This window comes from Caretta caretta, chromosome 4 (genome assembly GCF_965140235.1).
Source record: "Caretta caretta isolate rCarCar2 chromosome 4, rCarCar1.hap1, whole genome shotgun sequence".
In the NCBI taxonomy this organism is placed as follows: Eukaryota; Metazoa; Chordata; order Testudines; family Cheloniidae; genus Caretta; species Caretta caretta.
This window is the reverse complement of record NC_134209.1, coordinates 91,120,060-91,134,694: the sequence shown is the minus strand read 5'-3', so window position 1 is coordinate 91,134,694 and position 14,635 is coordinate 91,120,060. Positions and strand designations below refer to the sequence as shown.

General features: G+C 40.8%; 1 protein-coding gene across 5 annotated transcripts in view; it reads left to right on the top strand.

Annotated features, from left to right (window-relative positions):
* CFAP97 (cilia and flagella associated protein 97) overlaps positions 1–14,635 on the top strand; it is a 57,888-nt gene that overhangs the window by 33,569 nt on the left and 9,684 nt on the right. For all 5 annotated transcript variants that reach the window (XM_048847958.2, XM_048847956.2, XM_048847957.2 and 2 more), the window contains one exon: positions 7,969–8,237. In XM_048847958.2, coding sequence (XP_048703915.1) covers positions 7,969–8,237 — 269 coding nt within the window. The remainder of the gene's footprint in view (positions 1–7,968; positions 8,238–14,635) is intronic.

Genomic DNA, 14,635 nt, shown 5'->3' with positions numbered 1-14,635 from the left:
GGCCCAATCTACAAATAAAATTGCTGTGATTTAACTAAACCAATGCAACATGGCACCTTTAGTTAAACTGGCACAATTTCTGTTTGTGGATAAGCCTTGTCAGTCTCTATAGGTGAGCTTTGGAGAGGGAAGTGAATGGAGGGGGATACTATCTCTGGAATGCCTACTTACAATCCACCAAAGCCAGAATGTGATGACCTTTGGGGCATGGTGCAAGGCAAATTTGTTTAACCTAACTTTTGATAGATTGGTAGGGGATTGGAAGAGAGTCTGACATTTTGAGGCCATGCTGACTGGTCACTTGTGGAACCTAGATGTCTTTTTGATAGGCCTATTACTCATTAACAAAAAGTGAGCCTATCAAAAAATCTTCTTGTGGATCATGTTATGCAGAAAATGATCTCATTCATGTCAGCCTCTCGATGAACCTTCACAGTGTTGTCTTTAAATTAAATCCATTCCCTGAAATCCCCTTCTCACTTTCACTCTACCATTAGTAGTTTACTTTTCAGCATTCTCTTTTCTTGCACCCTTTCCATTCAGTTCCTTCCCATGAAGAGGGTGGGTATTCTTGCGGTTAAGGCCCTGTACTGGAATTCAGGAGATCTGGCTTCTATATTTGGGTCTGCTACAGACTTTCTGTATGACCTTGATCAGATCATTTAATTTGTGTTTTTTTGGTTCCCTACCACACAGAACTATTGTAAGGATAATTCAATTAATGTTTATGAGCACCATAAAAAGCCTATAATATTTCACACCCCTTCATTTTTCTGTTTAAAATCTCCCTCAGCAACCACAGAATTCTCCTTGCCAGTCCGTCATCTGCCCTATCAGGTATGTGCAGGCTTGGAGGTAAAAGGGCATTCATCAGGTTACATTATGAAGACTGCCTTCATATTTATATATGCCTATAATTTTTCTCCCACTCCCCTTCATATTTTCTCCTTCCTCTCCACCTCCAAGGAACGAAGACTTGGTTTTCATGTGTCTGCCTATTGGAAGTCCTATAGCAGAGGACGTTACTCTGGTCATAAGCTAGGCCCTGATCTTGCAATGGATGTAGTGCAACTGAACCCTTACGCCTTGCAAAATGCCATTTGAAGTAGGGGTTCACCCACGTGCTTGGTGTGAAGGATCTGAGCCCTAAATAGGACTTTACTGTACCGGTCTGTATAGTATAAAATAGTGGATAGTCATTGTAATCATCCAAAGAATGAAGTTAAGGAAAGGAGTAGTGGAGGGGGCATATCACAAACTTGTAATAACTTGAAATCTTATCTGGTTAAATGTTAGCGGCAAATATCTCAGTAAATATTCAGATAAATTTATTCAACCAGTTATACAGCTGGTTGAATAAACACAATCATAAGAACTGCCATACTGGGTCAGGCCAAGAGTCTGTCTAGCACAGTACCATGTCTGGCCAGTACCAGACCTTCAGGGAGAGTGTACAGAGCAGAACAGGGTACCAGGAGAGGGGAAGGGAAGTGTGATATGTTGCTTATAACCCTAGTTGACCCATGGGAACATTGGGTCACCCTTATCAACCCTAAGCTCCTGTACTTCACTAGATAGCTCCTTCCCTTATGTATTTTCAGTGCAGTTTAGTAAGGTGTGATTTTAGTGAGATTATGCAGTATTATCTGGTTGGGTAGGGACAAGCATTTAATTTGTAGTGCTAAGGTTGCTAATGTTTTGCTCTCATGAGAAAACATGTATGTATTTTTTCCTTGACTAAATGTTTAATCTTTACTGTGCTCCATAGGGACTGTATAATAGAACAAGACTGGGATTATTTACCCATTTCAAGAAACTAAGGCACTCTCAGTTAGAAGATGCTCTCTGTGTAGAGGCTTCAATCAATGAAGGGTTGAGATGCGTAAGTGCCATTTATCATGGTATTAGTGGGTTCCAAAATTTACATTAGGAAAGAGCTCTGAAGTTATTTTATTACTCAGTAAATTAAGTAAATTGTGCATCCAATCTGACACAGTGATTCATGCTGTTTTTAGCAACTATGAATGGGCGAACTAACTGAAATTTCTAACCCAGTTGTGTTTCTTTGTGCAGGCCACACCATAAGCCATACTGGGAAGAAATGTATACTGGTCATAGACAAGTAAGAGCCAAGAGCCACAGAAAAACAGATGGCTGATGAGTAGCGAAAGATTTTAAGACAGGGGATTTCCTTAGAAATCCTGTCTGATTGCAGCACAGACACTACCAACTCGGAACCCTAGTGCAAAACTCATGGGCCTTGTGTGGCTCAACATGTCAAGGAGTGGAGAATGGTTTGTTTTTGGCAGCCCAAAAGTCTGCCATTAAGAGGCAGCACTGAGTAGCACTTCATTGCAGAACTTTTCCTTAGTGAGATTCCACAGCTTTTCCCCTTTCTGGGTCACTAGCTGTTCCTTTCCAGTGTTTGTGCACCTGCTATACTACTGTCAGCAACCCATTATCCTCAGGAGCCATCAAGAGGCTGGTAACAGAATTGAGCTCCATATTACAGCATTAATAATAGTGAGACCACCTAGATCGAATAGCCTCGGGGAGAGGAGCAGAGCCTCTCTTCAGGTTGCAAGTGGAATAGCTCATGTTAATGGTGAGGTAGTGATGGTGGCCAAGGCATTGATGGGGTGAATGGAGAAGGATGAAAGTGGAAAGAATGGAAGAAAAGAGACAGGGAGTGATGGGAAGCTGAGGAAGTAGAGAAGAGGAGGGGGAAAAGGCACAAAAAATAAAATGACAGAAGGAAAGAGAAGAGAATAAAACTGAAAGGGAAGAAAAACAGGTTTATAGTTTGTAAAATGAACCAGTAAATGAAACATAGATGGATAAATCCATCTGAGGATGTCAAACTGGTACAATGCATGTAAATGTATGTAAATATGTATTAGTTGTCCCAGGGTTCCCAGCAAGATGCCAGTCCAGCTCTGTGCCGTAGAAATTGCACACTACTGCCTGCATAAGACTTCTGAAATAAATATAGGCTGATGCAGCTCCTGCATACCACTTCCACGTAAACAGTTGGTTGAGAGGTTTTTTGGATCCCCTGAGGCAATCCTGAAAGCATTTGCAGACCAGTACTGAGTGGACTGAGAATGGTATTTGCACTACCTCATACCTTCATTACTTTTTTTCACCACTACATTCCTTATGCTTTTAAGAATGTATCAGAGCAGTAAAGAAATCTATGAAGGCAGAAGATAAGTGAGGTAATGAGACTTATGCATATTGATCTCTAAGGATCTCAAAGAGCTTGATGAAGTTTATTAACTATATATGTAGGAATTGCTTTACTCTTCGTTGGAGTACAGCCATCTTTGGGATGAATTGTGACAAATGTTATGTAGCATTACTGTGTTCTGCTATACCAGTTAGGACATGAAGTGAAGAGTCTTGTGTTTAGTTATGGTATTACTTGTATTGCCATAATAGGAGCTCTGGTCATGGGCCAGGATCAGACTGTGCTAGGTGGTGTACAACAGAGCAAAAAAAAATGGCCCTTGTCTCAAAGAGCTTACAGTTGAAACATAAGACGAGACAACAGATGGATACAGACAGAAGTGGGGGAGTGCAAGGAAACAGTATTGGTCAGTGTAATAGGTTGTGATCTCAGCACACCAAGGGCCTAACTGTTGTCAGGTTTTTTATATGCATCGCAGCAAAGGAGAGTTTTGAGATGGGAAACGAAGATTGATAATGAGGTAGCTTTGCAGATACTATTAGGGAGCCCCTCCTGCTCCAGCATGAGAGAAAGCACAAGCATATTTGTTTTGAAAATTTAACAAGTGGGGTGATAGAGGTTAGCATCATGGGCCAATCAGAGATGAGCTGGGTTGCAATGAGAGATGATGCAGAGGAAGCGGCTGTGGCATAGTTCCCCTCTTACCCAGTGAAAATAACTGATGGCTAAAATCGCTAATAGTTGGGCTGGACAGTGGAGCTTCAGAACCTGGAGCCTGCTGTGACGGGTTGGATCACAGAAACCGCCTTGGGGCTGCCAGCTGATGTGCCAAGTCTACTTCAGCCCCTGCTTTCCCTGCCAGCTTGGGACTCCAGAGCCCTGCCTGGCTGTGCCAGACGCACTTGCTGGCCACAAACACAGACCCAGGTCTGAACAAACTGAAAGCTTAACTGAAAGCAGCGTAAGAAGTGTTCCTGTCTCTAACACTCACATGTTCAACTCCCAATGGGGTCCAAACCCTAAATGAATCTGTTTTACCCTGTATAAAAGTTATACAGGGTAAACTCATAAATTGTTTGCCCTCTTTATAACACGGATAGAGAGGTATGCACAGTTGTCCCCACCCCACCCCACCCCCGCCCCCAGGTATTAATACATACTTTGGGTTAAATAATAAGTAAAAAGTGATTTCATTAAATACAGAAAGTAGGATTTAAGTGGTTCCAAGTAGTAACAGACAGAACAAAGTGAATTACCAAGCAAAATAAAATAGAACACCCAAGTCTGTGCCTAATACAGTAAGAAAACTGAATACAGATTAAAACCTCATCCTCAGAGGTGTTCCAGTAAGCTTCCTTTTACAGACTAGTCTCCTTATAATCTGGGTCCAGCAATCACTCACATCCCCTGGGGTTACTGTCCTTCATTTCCAGTTTCTTTCAGGTATCCTTTGGCTATCTCTTGAGCCAGCTGAAGACAAAATGGAGGGGTCTTCCACGGGCTTAAATAGACCTTCTCTTGTGAGTGGAGACCCTCTCCTCTCTCCTACGCAAAGTCCAGCTCCAAGATGGAGCTTTTGAATTCACATGGGCAAGTCACATGTCCATGCATGACTCAGTTTTTACAGACAGCAGATATTGCGCACATGCTATCTTGAATGTCTCCAGGAAGACTTCTTGCGTGGATTGGAGCCTTCCGAGAACCATTGTTCATTAAGTGTTTCTTGATTGGGCACTTAATTTGTACATTCCTTTCTCAAGAAGCTGACCAAATGCTTTACTAAGGCTGCTTAAAAATCAAGCAAGTACACCGCCAGTATTCATAACTTCGAATACAAAAATGGTACATGCATACAGATAGGATGAATAGATTCAGTAGATCATAACCTTTACAGAGCTATGTTACATGGTATATGTATCATAAAACATAATCCAGTTATGTCATGTACATTCATAAACATATTTCCACAAAGCCTTATGAGGTGCACCGTCACACCTGCAACATGGCCGAAGACATTGTGGCAGTGAGAGATGATGCAGAAAAAGCAGCAGCAGTGAGGCGTCCCCTATCCAGCAACCCTAGAGCAGTAATCACTAATCTCTGGGCAAGGAGGTGGAGGTACCACGTGATTGGAGCAGTGTGGTAAGAGATGGAATTGAACATACCAAAGTGGAATTTGAACAGTAGACCAATAGTAACACTTCCCTCCTGTGTGAGAAGTGTGTGGGGTCTTCAGTAACAAGTATTCAGGGGCTGAATAGTCTCTTCTGAGAGATTGCATTGCCAAGAGCTTAGTGACCCCAACACAATTCTAGGGAATTGGTTGAAAACTTTTTCTCAGAGTAAGCTGGTTTTCCCTCTTGGATCCTATCCAAGTGCTGACCTTGCCTACCTTATGAAATCATAAGAAGTATGGCTATAGGGGATCATTTGTCTTCAACATCTCTGGAGTAATAAAGTTGGCAATTGTGTACGTTTGTCATTCACAATATGTAACAAATCTCTTTTACAGACTATTTTCCAAGTGACTAGTGTCTCTCTTCCAAGTACTTTCATGTTCTGCAGCTTTTGCTCTGCGTGTTCCCACGGAGATATATTTGATATTGTTGCGTTAAGGAAGAGCACTGCCACTTCATTTTTCCACATGAATCATGTAGCATAGGTATTCTTAGTTTGTTCCTTTTTGTCTTCTGTGGGTTTATCTGGATGAGTCAGAACCCAGATTTGTATCTTTGAATGACTTTGGTAAATAATTATACTTCTGTTTATAAATGAAGTACTAAGTTGCAAAGATGTTTTTCAAGGCATTTTAATGTGTTATGTGCACACTTGGTCTTCACTAGTTTTGCATTGTAGTATATATTACATGGTAATTTGCATACTAGCTTGATAAATTGACTAAACTGTCTTTCCTGATGTGACCTGTCCTGCAGTTAGTGTTGCCGAAGTTCAGTTTTTACATTTATCGGAGGTTCTTCTGGCTTGGTCAAGTTCAATTGTTCCCATGGTAACTGTTTGTATTTGAATTAAAGCTTTTCTGGCTCATTGTGAGTGTTAGCGCTCAGGTCAAGTTTTCCAAAAGTGACTAGGAATTTTGAGTGCCTTAGTTTTTGAGAACCTAACTTGAAATACCTTTAAAGGAGCCAATTTTTTACAAAGGTGGTGCTCAGTATTTGCTGAAAATCGTGCTCCTTGAAGCTGTGTGGAATGGCACCAAAAACCAGACATCCAATAATCACTTTTGAGAGGCTTGGCCTTTAATGCTGATTATCTTTTCACCTGGAACCAAATATTTCCCATCCAAGGATTTGCCCATTTTAAAAATGCTGAATCTGCCTTGGCATATTGAAGTACTCTGAGGTGTGAATTGTGTGTGTTTTCAAGCTTGACTTTTGGTCTATGCTGCCATATCACTATTTTAATTCTTTGTTTATTGACTATTTAAATACTTCTAGGCCAGGTTCATCTCTTTTTCTCTATTATTTGTTTTAAAGTGGCCATACATTTATTCGCTTATTTCTCTCTCTCCAACAAGGATCACTTGTAAAACTCTTCTGTTTGGGAGTCCTGTACCAAATTCATAGTAATCTTCAGAAATACATTTTGTCTCCTTGTTCCAGTGCTGTGTTCTCAACTTTCTCCTCCTAGTTCCTGTATTCCTCACAAAGGCAACTGCTCCTGTATCCAAAATGTGATTCTATCGCAATTGCACAATTGGGGCAGATATTTTACAGAACTTTGTACATGTTGGGAGCAAACGCTGTGTCAACATCTAAAACTTCATTTTACCTTAATTGATGGTGCCATGGGGTAGTTTCTAGCCCTGGCTTTCCTGAAACTGTTTTACAACTGCTAGAAAACTTCTGTGAGGCTTATGTTAGTATCACAAATGATACTGCACTGCTGTGCCACCAATCATCGTGAAATACCTGTGTTCAGTGCTATGGTAGCATGCTATTAACAATAGACACACATGCATATATGTGATTACTGTGACATCTGTAATGATTGTTGGTGCCACAATAACTACAGTGAAGAAGTGAGCTGTAACTCACGAAAGCTTATGCTCAAATAAATTGGTTAGTCTCTAAGGTGCCACAAGTACTCCTTTTCTTTTTACAGTGAAGATAGTTGCTCCTTTAGCTAAAGTCTTCCCTGACTGTACTTTATCACTGGACAAGGGAGTGTAGGAGCATGTGCGTAAAGGTACAGAGCAGTAGGTTCTTGGTTGCCTGGAGCCTAGCTTGTGCTGATAAGTCAAAAGGAAACAGCTTTGCACGTTGCTGATTTGTGTCCATAACACAGTCTTCTTTTCTCTTTGCTCTGCCTTGTTAAAGTATCTACAGCATATACTGCGTGCATTTGCATACTGATGGCTCTTTAACGCCTGAGCCTGAGAGGTAAGTACTCAGCACCCTCAGCCCCATGTCAGTAGGAGTCACAGGTGCTTAGCACCTTTCAGGCACAGGTCCTAAGTGTGATTCTTCAGTTTAAAACCGGGAGGGGCAGAAAACATGATGGCTAACATTTTCTAACTAAATAAGTGGCATGATTTGCAGAGGTGCCAGGCATCTCCCATTAAAATAATATGTTGATGGTGCTTGACATTAATGAAAATAAGGCCACTTATTTAGGCATCTAAATGTTGAACTGGAGGCCCACATGTTCAAAAATTCTGACTTATTTTTTTAGGTCTAATAAATAAATCCTAGTAATATCAAATTATTTGCACGTGGTGTCTTTCATCTGTGTGTTTTTGCTTTTATTTTTTTTTAAAGCTTTTCTACATTTGGAGAAAAAGGAACAGCAACAACTGGTCATTGATCAGCCAACTCCAGGGTCAAGGAAAAATTACTCTTTCACAAATGACGAAGTAAGACAAATTGATCAGGAAAACCAAAGGCTGTTAAAAGAACTGTCCAGACAATCTGCAAAGCCCAGGAACAAAAGTGCCACTCTGAAGAAACCTGCTGGCCTGCCGCCTAAGTTGTACCATAGTGCTCTCAACAGGCAAAAGGAGCAGCAAAGGATTGAAAGAGAGAATCTGGTAGGTTAAAAAGTATTGTTTTGGATCAATGTAGAGGGAAAGGCTGCTTGCTATCAGATGGGCCACTATTAAATGGTTGCCAAGCTAATAAGACAGCCTTGAAGTTTCTCTTTAGTTTTTTAAACTTTTTATTATATTAAGGCCAGAATAAATGTTGTTGAAATAATTGATGGCCTTATGTAGTTAGGCAGGAGTGTGAAATAATATCCTAGGTACTTGTATGGCCTCCATTTCTATAGTATCTGAACACGCAGTATGTACATATATTTGAAAGAAAAATATATCATCTTACTGAAAAAAACACTCTTGTTTTGTCAAAGTATGTGAAATGGATTTAAAATCGTATGGCTTTTCTTTCCTGTAGAAATGTTCCACTTGAGGGAAACAGCTTCTATTTAAATCTAGTTAATGTATCCTCAGTTCTGGGTGGCAGATTAAGTAGACTAAACTAACTCGGCACATACTAGTTTTTCTGCATGCCTGGTCTTAAGAGGCGGGGAAACCATATCTACACACTGACAACAAAACCCATTAAGTATATTGATACACAAAGAATAAATCGTATGACTTAAACTAAATCAGAAATAACTATTTGTATAACCTGCCATCATTTTCAATGTCTGTAGCTCTGTGCTTGTCCCATTATGTTGAACCTATATACAGTAACTCCTCACTTAAAGTCGTCCCGGTTAACATTGTTTTGCAGTGCAGAAGTAAGGGAGCAGTAACGCAACCCCCCTACAATAACCTTCTGACCCCCCCCTCCACACACACACACACACAACTCCTTTTTACTGTACAGATTTCACAGTGGAGACCTGTGTTTCTCAAATTGCGGGTCCTGACCGAAAAGGGAGTTGTAGGGGGGTCACAAGGTTATTGTAGTGGGGGGGGGTTGCGTTACTGCTTCCCTCACTTCTGCGCCGCTGCTGATGGCAGCGCTGCCTTCAGAGCTGAACAGTTGGAGAGCAGCAGCTGCTGGCCAGGAGCCCAGCTCTGAAGGCAGCGTTGCCATCAGCAGCAACGCAGAAGTAAGGGTAGCAGTAATGCAGCCTCCTCCCCTACAATAACCTTGTGACCCCACGCCCACAACTCCTTTTTGGGTCAGGACGCCTACAATTACAACACTGTGAAATTTCAGATTTAAATATCTGAAATTTACCATTTTTAAAATCCTATGACTGTGAAATTGACCAAAATGGACCGTGAATTTGGTAGGGCCCTACCTATGACAAGTGTATGGGGGCCATCAGCATCTCTCAACTACGGTCATATACCCTACACCTTGTTTGTTACAATTTTAATAGACATTTAAGTTAGATTGCATAATCTTGTTATATTCAGTTCAGTATAGAGGGAATCAAGTTGTCCATTTAAAAAAGAATAAATTGGGATTTTCTTTTTTTCTGGAATGTGATTGAGGCATGGAAATATTTAAATATCCTACATGACAGTTTGCCTGCGATCTTTCTTTTTAATAGGCTGTTTAAACTACAAATTTAGTGATATGTTCCTTTGGCCATTTGTATTCTGGATTGCCACATTGTGTTTCTTATACCATCATCAGAGGTAAAGCACAAGCACTAGTCCAAAACAGGCTCCTACATGTACATCTGAGAAAATGTAGTCAGACCAAGCAATCCTAATACCAATTCTGCCGGGGTGCCAAAGACTCTTCTTCTCTCTCGTGGGCTATGCTTATCCCCATATTCACCCAAACCTCTGTCAGGTTGCTTTTTTAAAGTAAGTTATGCACGTAGTGTATGAATTCAAATTGTAATAAACACAAGTTACAGATGTGTGATGCTCGTTGTCATCTAGAAAAAATCATGTTGATAAATCTTACTACCACATAGCTAAACTTTGCATAGTCTCTTAATTTCCTTTGTTGCTTATTTGGAATAGGACCTTACTCAAGTTTTTGTGGTCTTTTTTTAGGTACATTGCAATAAGATTTCCTTAACCCTATCAGCTTCTCAGTTGTAAGCTTAGATTCTTCTGCCTGCCACTATTGCTGGGGTTCCCATATCTTTGACAAATTTAGTAGTTCTTCTCAGGATCTCCTCCAGAGTTTGTACATTTTCTGGACAGGCATGGTGCTGAAAACCAGATGCCATACTCCAGGTAGACCCCAATCATAACATGATACACTGTTATAATTTGCCTTTTTTCTTATCTAAACATTGTGCCAGTTAGTCTCTCTTACCATCTGTGATGCACTTCTATCTTTGTTACTGCTAACTTGAATCCACAAGTACCTTTCTTTGTCAGTATTACCCAACCATCTGTTGCTTTAGAATCTTTGGGATCAAAAATGAATGACTTCACGTTTGCATACTCCAAAATTCAATTAGCCATTTCATAGATTACTCCCTTAACGTGTGATAAATATTTCTGAAGATGTTCCTAATGTTTGCTTTTAGCCCAAGAAGAAAAATACCACAAATACTCATTTGTACAGTACAGGAGTTATCCCCTAGAGCAGAGGTTCTGTACAGGAGTTATCCCCTAGAGCAGAGGCCCTCAACTAGGGGTACGCAGAGGTCTTCCAGGGGGTACATCAACTCATCTAGATATTTGCCTAGTTTTACAACAGGCTACGTAAAAAGCACTAGTGAAGTCAGTACAAACTAAAATTTCATACAATGGCTTGTTTATACTGCTCTGTATACTATACACTGAAATAAAAGTACAATATTTATATTCCAATTGATTTATTTTATAATTATATGGTAAAAATGAGAAAGTGAACAATTTTTCAGTAATGAGTGCTCTGACGCTTTTTTGTATTTTTATATCTGATTTTTTTAAGTGAGGTATAACTTGGGAGTACACAAGATAAATCAGACTCCTGAAAGGGATAGAGTAGTCTGGAAAGTTTGAGAGCCACTGCCCTAGATAGTCAGCAGCATAAAACTGAATAGAAATACATGAACTGATAAATCTTCAAAATGTCATTAATACAGCCCTCAGATCTTTCTTATTGTGGACATTTTAATGACTACCTCTTTCCAAGTTGATTCTTCATGGATGTCAAACTTTTCCCATTGGCTATTTCTTTTAATTTTTGTTTTTGTAAGCAGGAAAGTTTAATCATTTTGTTTAGGTTATAGGCTGCTATCTGAAATAGCAAGAACAAAATATGACTGACCAGTAGAGGATACTATTGAGTCACACAATGTTTTATCCTTGTAAAATAAGTCTGGCATATTCTTTTTTCTGTCAACCTATTTTTTCCTAATGGAATGTGGAACAAATGTTGCTGCTATGTTAGAATTTTTCTAACTTCTGCAGGTATATATCTGTCTGTATTGACACACATTAAACCAGATGCGGTGTGAATATAATCATAGTACATAATTGTCAGCATGCTAAAGCTTATAGGCTGTAATGTATCCTAAAGTACCTTACGAGTTGGAAGTTTATTTTATTATGCAGACTAGTAGTCTGCATAAACTATGTTAAAGGAACATTTTTAAAGTTGCAAAGTCAAGCATCAAAAACTACGAAATGCCAGAATCCAGACTGCCTGTGCAACCTTAATGCAGCCTCCTTATATGTATGCATTATGAGAGAAAGTTTTTGGTTTCTTTTTCTACAGGACCCCTTGTTCATTCAGTGCACAGAATGGACGGTGCTCACTTAATGAGCAACTTTTTTCTCCTCGTTGTTCGGGGTGTGTGGCCCCATGCTGTGTTTACTGCACATTTTTCAAACCCTGCTCTGAAGACCGAATTATTAATTTCCTCATAGGCTTTTCTGTGGTCCTCATCACTATAGCACAACCCGATGCCCATGGGTGCAGTGGCGCCCGCAGGGTCACTTGTGTGCGCCTGCAGGACACCGTGCTGCCGAAATGCCACCGCCGAGCCTGGCCACCTGAGAACTGCCCGTTGAAATATCGCCAAGAAGTGTTGCCATTTTTCGGCAGCGAGGCTTCTTTCCACTGCTGCTTCTCGGCGGCATTTCGGCAGCGGGGTGTTTGGCACCTGCCGCAGTCTGTTGGGAATAGGAATGTGCTATTCCCACAGAAAGGTTGGGACCACTGCTATAGCATCTGAATGCTTCACAAGCATTAACGAATTTATGTTCACAACACATGCTGGAGTCGAGGGGGTTTATTATTCCATTTTACAAATGGCAAACTGAATCATAGAGAGATTAAGGTCTAAAGTATCCACTAATTTTGGCTGCCCAATTTTGAGATACCTAGGACCAGATTTTTCAGAGTGTTTAGCATTATATAGCATTTCAGATATTCACAGCACAGTTCTCATTGACTTCAGTTGCAGCTGTGAGTGCTCAGCACTTAAGCAAATCAGACCCCAGGTCTCAAGTTAGACACCCAGAACATGACGAACACACAGTTAGTGATCACTTGTGAAAAGTTTGGTTTTAGTGACTTGTCTAGCATCACTTAGTCACTCTGTGGTAGAAGCAGAGGTAGAATCCAGTTCTCCAGGTCGCATTCAACTGCCTTAACTGTGGGACCATCCTACAATCTCCTGCCTCATTTGCTACACATCTTCCAACTTCTGCAGGGGTCCCACAGACAGTCTTCTTCAGTATGCAACCCTGATTCATCCCTAGAGCAGGTGGGGGAAAAGTACTATATGATCATGCAATTAAAGACTGTATCATAACGCATATGCACATGGCAGCACAGGCAACCTTAATTCTGGCATGTCCTAACTTTTAAATGTTTGACTTTGAAGCCTTCATAATGTCCCTTTTAACATAGCTTCTTCTATATAATTTCCTTTGCTTTAAAAGCAGATACCCCCACCCCTCCTCAGGAGATTTCATCATGTGGCATCATATTGACACTGACATGGGTCATCAGCAGGGTTGGAACCTTTAGATTCACCTCATAGACTCTGTCACTTGAGCTAATGCAGTAACTGATGGCAGCAGCTTGTTATCCTTTATGTGGACCAGCACCAGAGGGGGATGGGACACTTTTTTTACCAGTGGATTTCACTGCTGACAGCAGAGGAATGATGAGTCAGGAATATTGGCTCTTGGCCCTCTGCATTTCAATCAAATGCCTTCTTCCTGCATGTTGCTGAGGTGCCAGGAAGGGCGGAGGTCACTGAGTGCATAGGACTAAGAGGTTCCCTGCTCTGGGTTCTTCTGCCTAGCCCATCCCTGGCCTTGAGCAGCAATTATAGGAAAAGTCCCCTATAGCCCTTGATTGGTGGGAGCATCTTCAGAAGCTCTGAGGATAGTGCAGCTGCAGACTGGTCAGCATTAGCGAGCTGTGAGAGGCTTGAGCATGCTCAGGGAAGATGAAATCTTCAAAGATTTTAGCTGTTAAGCTCTAACAAGTCTCTGAATATTGTTCAAACTGTGTTTTCCCCTCCCCCCACCACCAAAGGTTTATAACTTCGCCAAATGTTGGTGGATTTTTTTACAGAGACCGCACACGGTCCATCCCTGACACAAAGGCCACCACCTGCCAAATTTCTAATCCCTGTGCCAAAACAGGAGATTGCTAAAGGTTTCCAAAGAAAAGGTTGTCATATCTTTTAACACTGAAAAAACATGTATTTTCCTGAGCCCCATTCTCAGAAATGGCTGAGACATTTTGGCTGCAAGTTTCCAAAAAGATTCAGCCAGAGACCAACTCCTGTCATGGGAAATTTCAGCCTGAATGGTTAAAATCTGGCAATGTGCAACTGAAACAAGATCTTATAATGGGACCAGCCCCGGCTATAAATCAGAGACCTTAAAACACCATCATACAGGTACTTTACCATCTAGTCCCTGAATCAGTTCACATTCTGTAAAGTAATGGGATAAACACATAGGTTGCCATTTTAAATGTGTGTCTGTTTGGTCATGATTAAAAATCATTACCATTTGGCACTTGTTAGGTGGCCTGCATGAAATGAGCTAGTTTGCTCAGCCCAGTTCCTGACAGATAAATGGCCATCACAATTTGCATCGATTTGCTCATTTGGAAGCCTTGGAGAAACGTGAATGGACCTAGTCAGAGCCACCCTCTCAGCTTTGGAAGTGATACCATCCAGAACAGTTACAGTATATTGGGTGAGGAGAGCAGTGGAAGGAAGCTTGCACTGACGCTGACTGTTGATATGTAAGAATCCTTATTTTTACAGTACAATTAATGTGCATTGCTCTTTATAAACACATAACTCAGAGTCCCTGTCCTGAGATGCTGACAGTCTAAAGTAGGTACAGTAGACCCTCGGAACTACAAACATCGGAGTTACGACCTGACCAGTCACCCACACATCTCTTTGGAACCGGACGTATGCGATCAGGCAGCAGAGACAAAAGAAAAAAAGCAAATACTGTACAGTTCAGTACTGTGTTAAATGTAAACTACTAAAAAAATAAAGGGAAATTTTTTTAAAAAATTGACAAGGTAACTG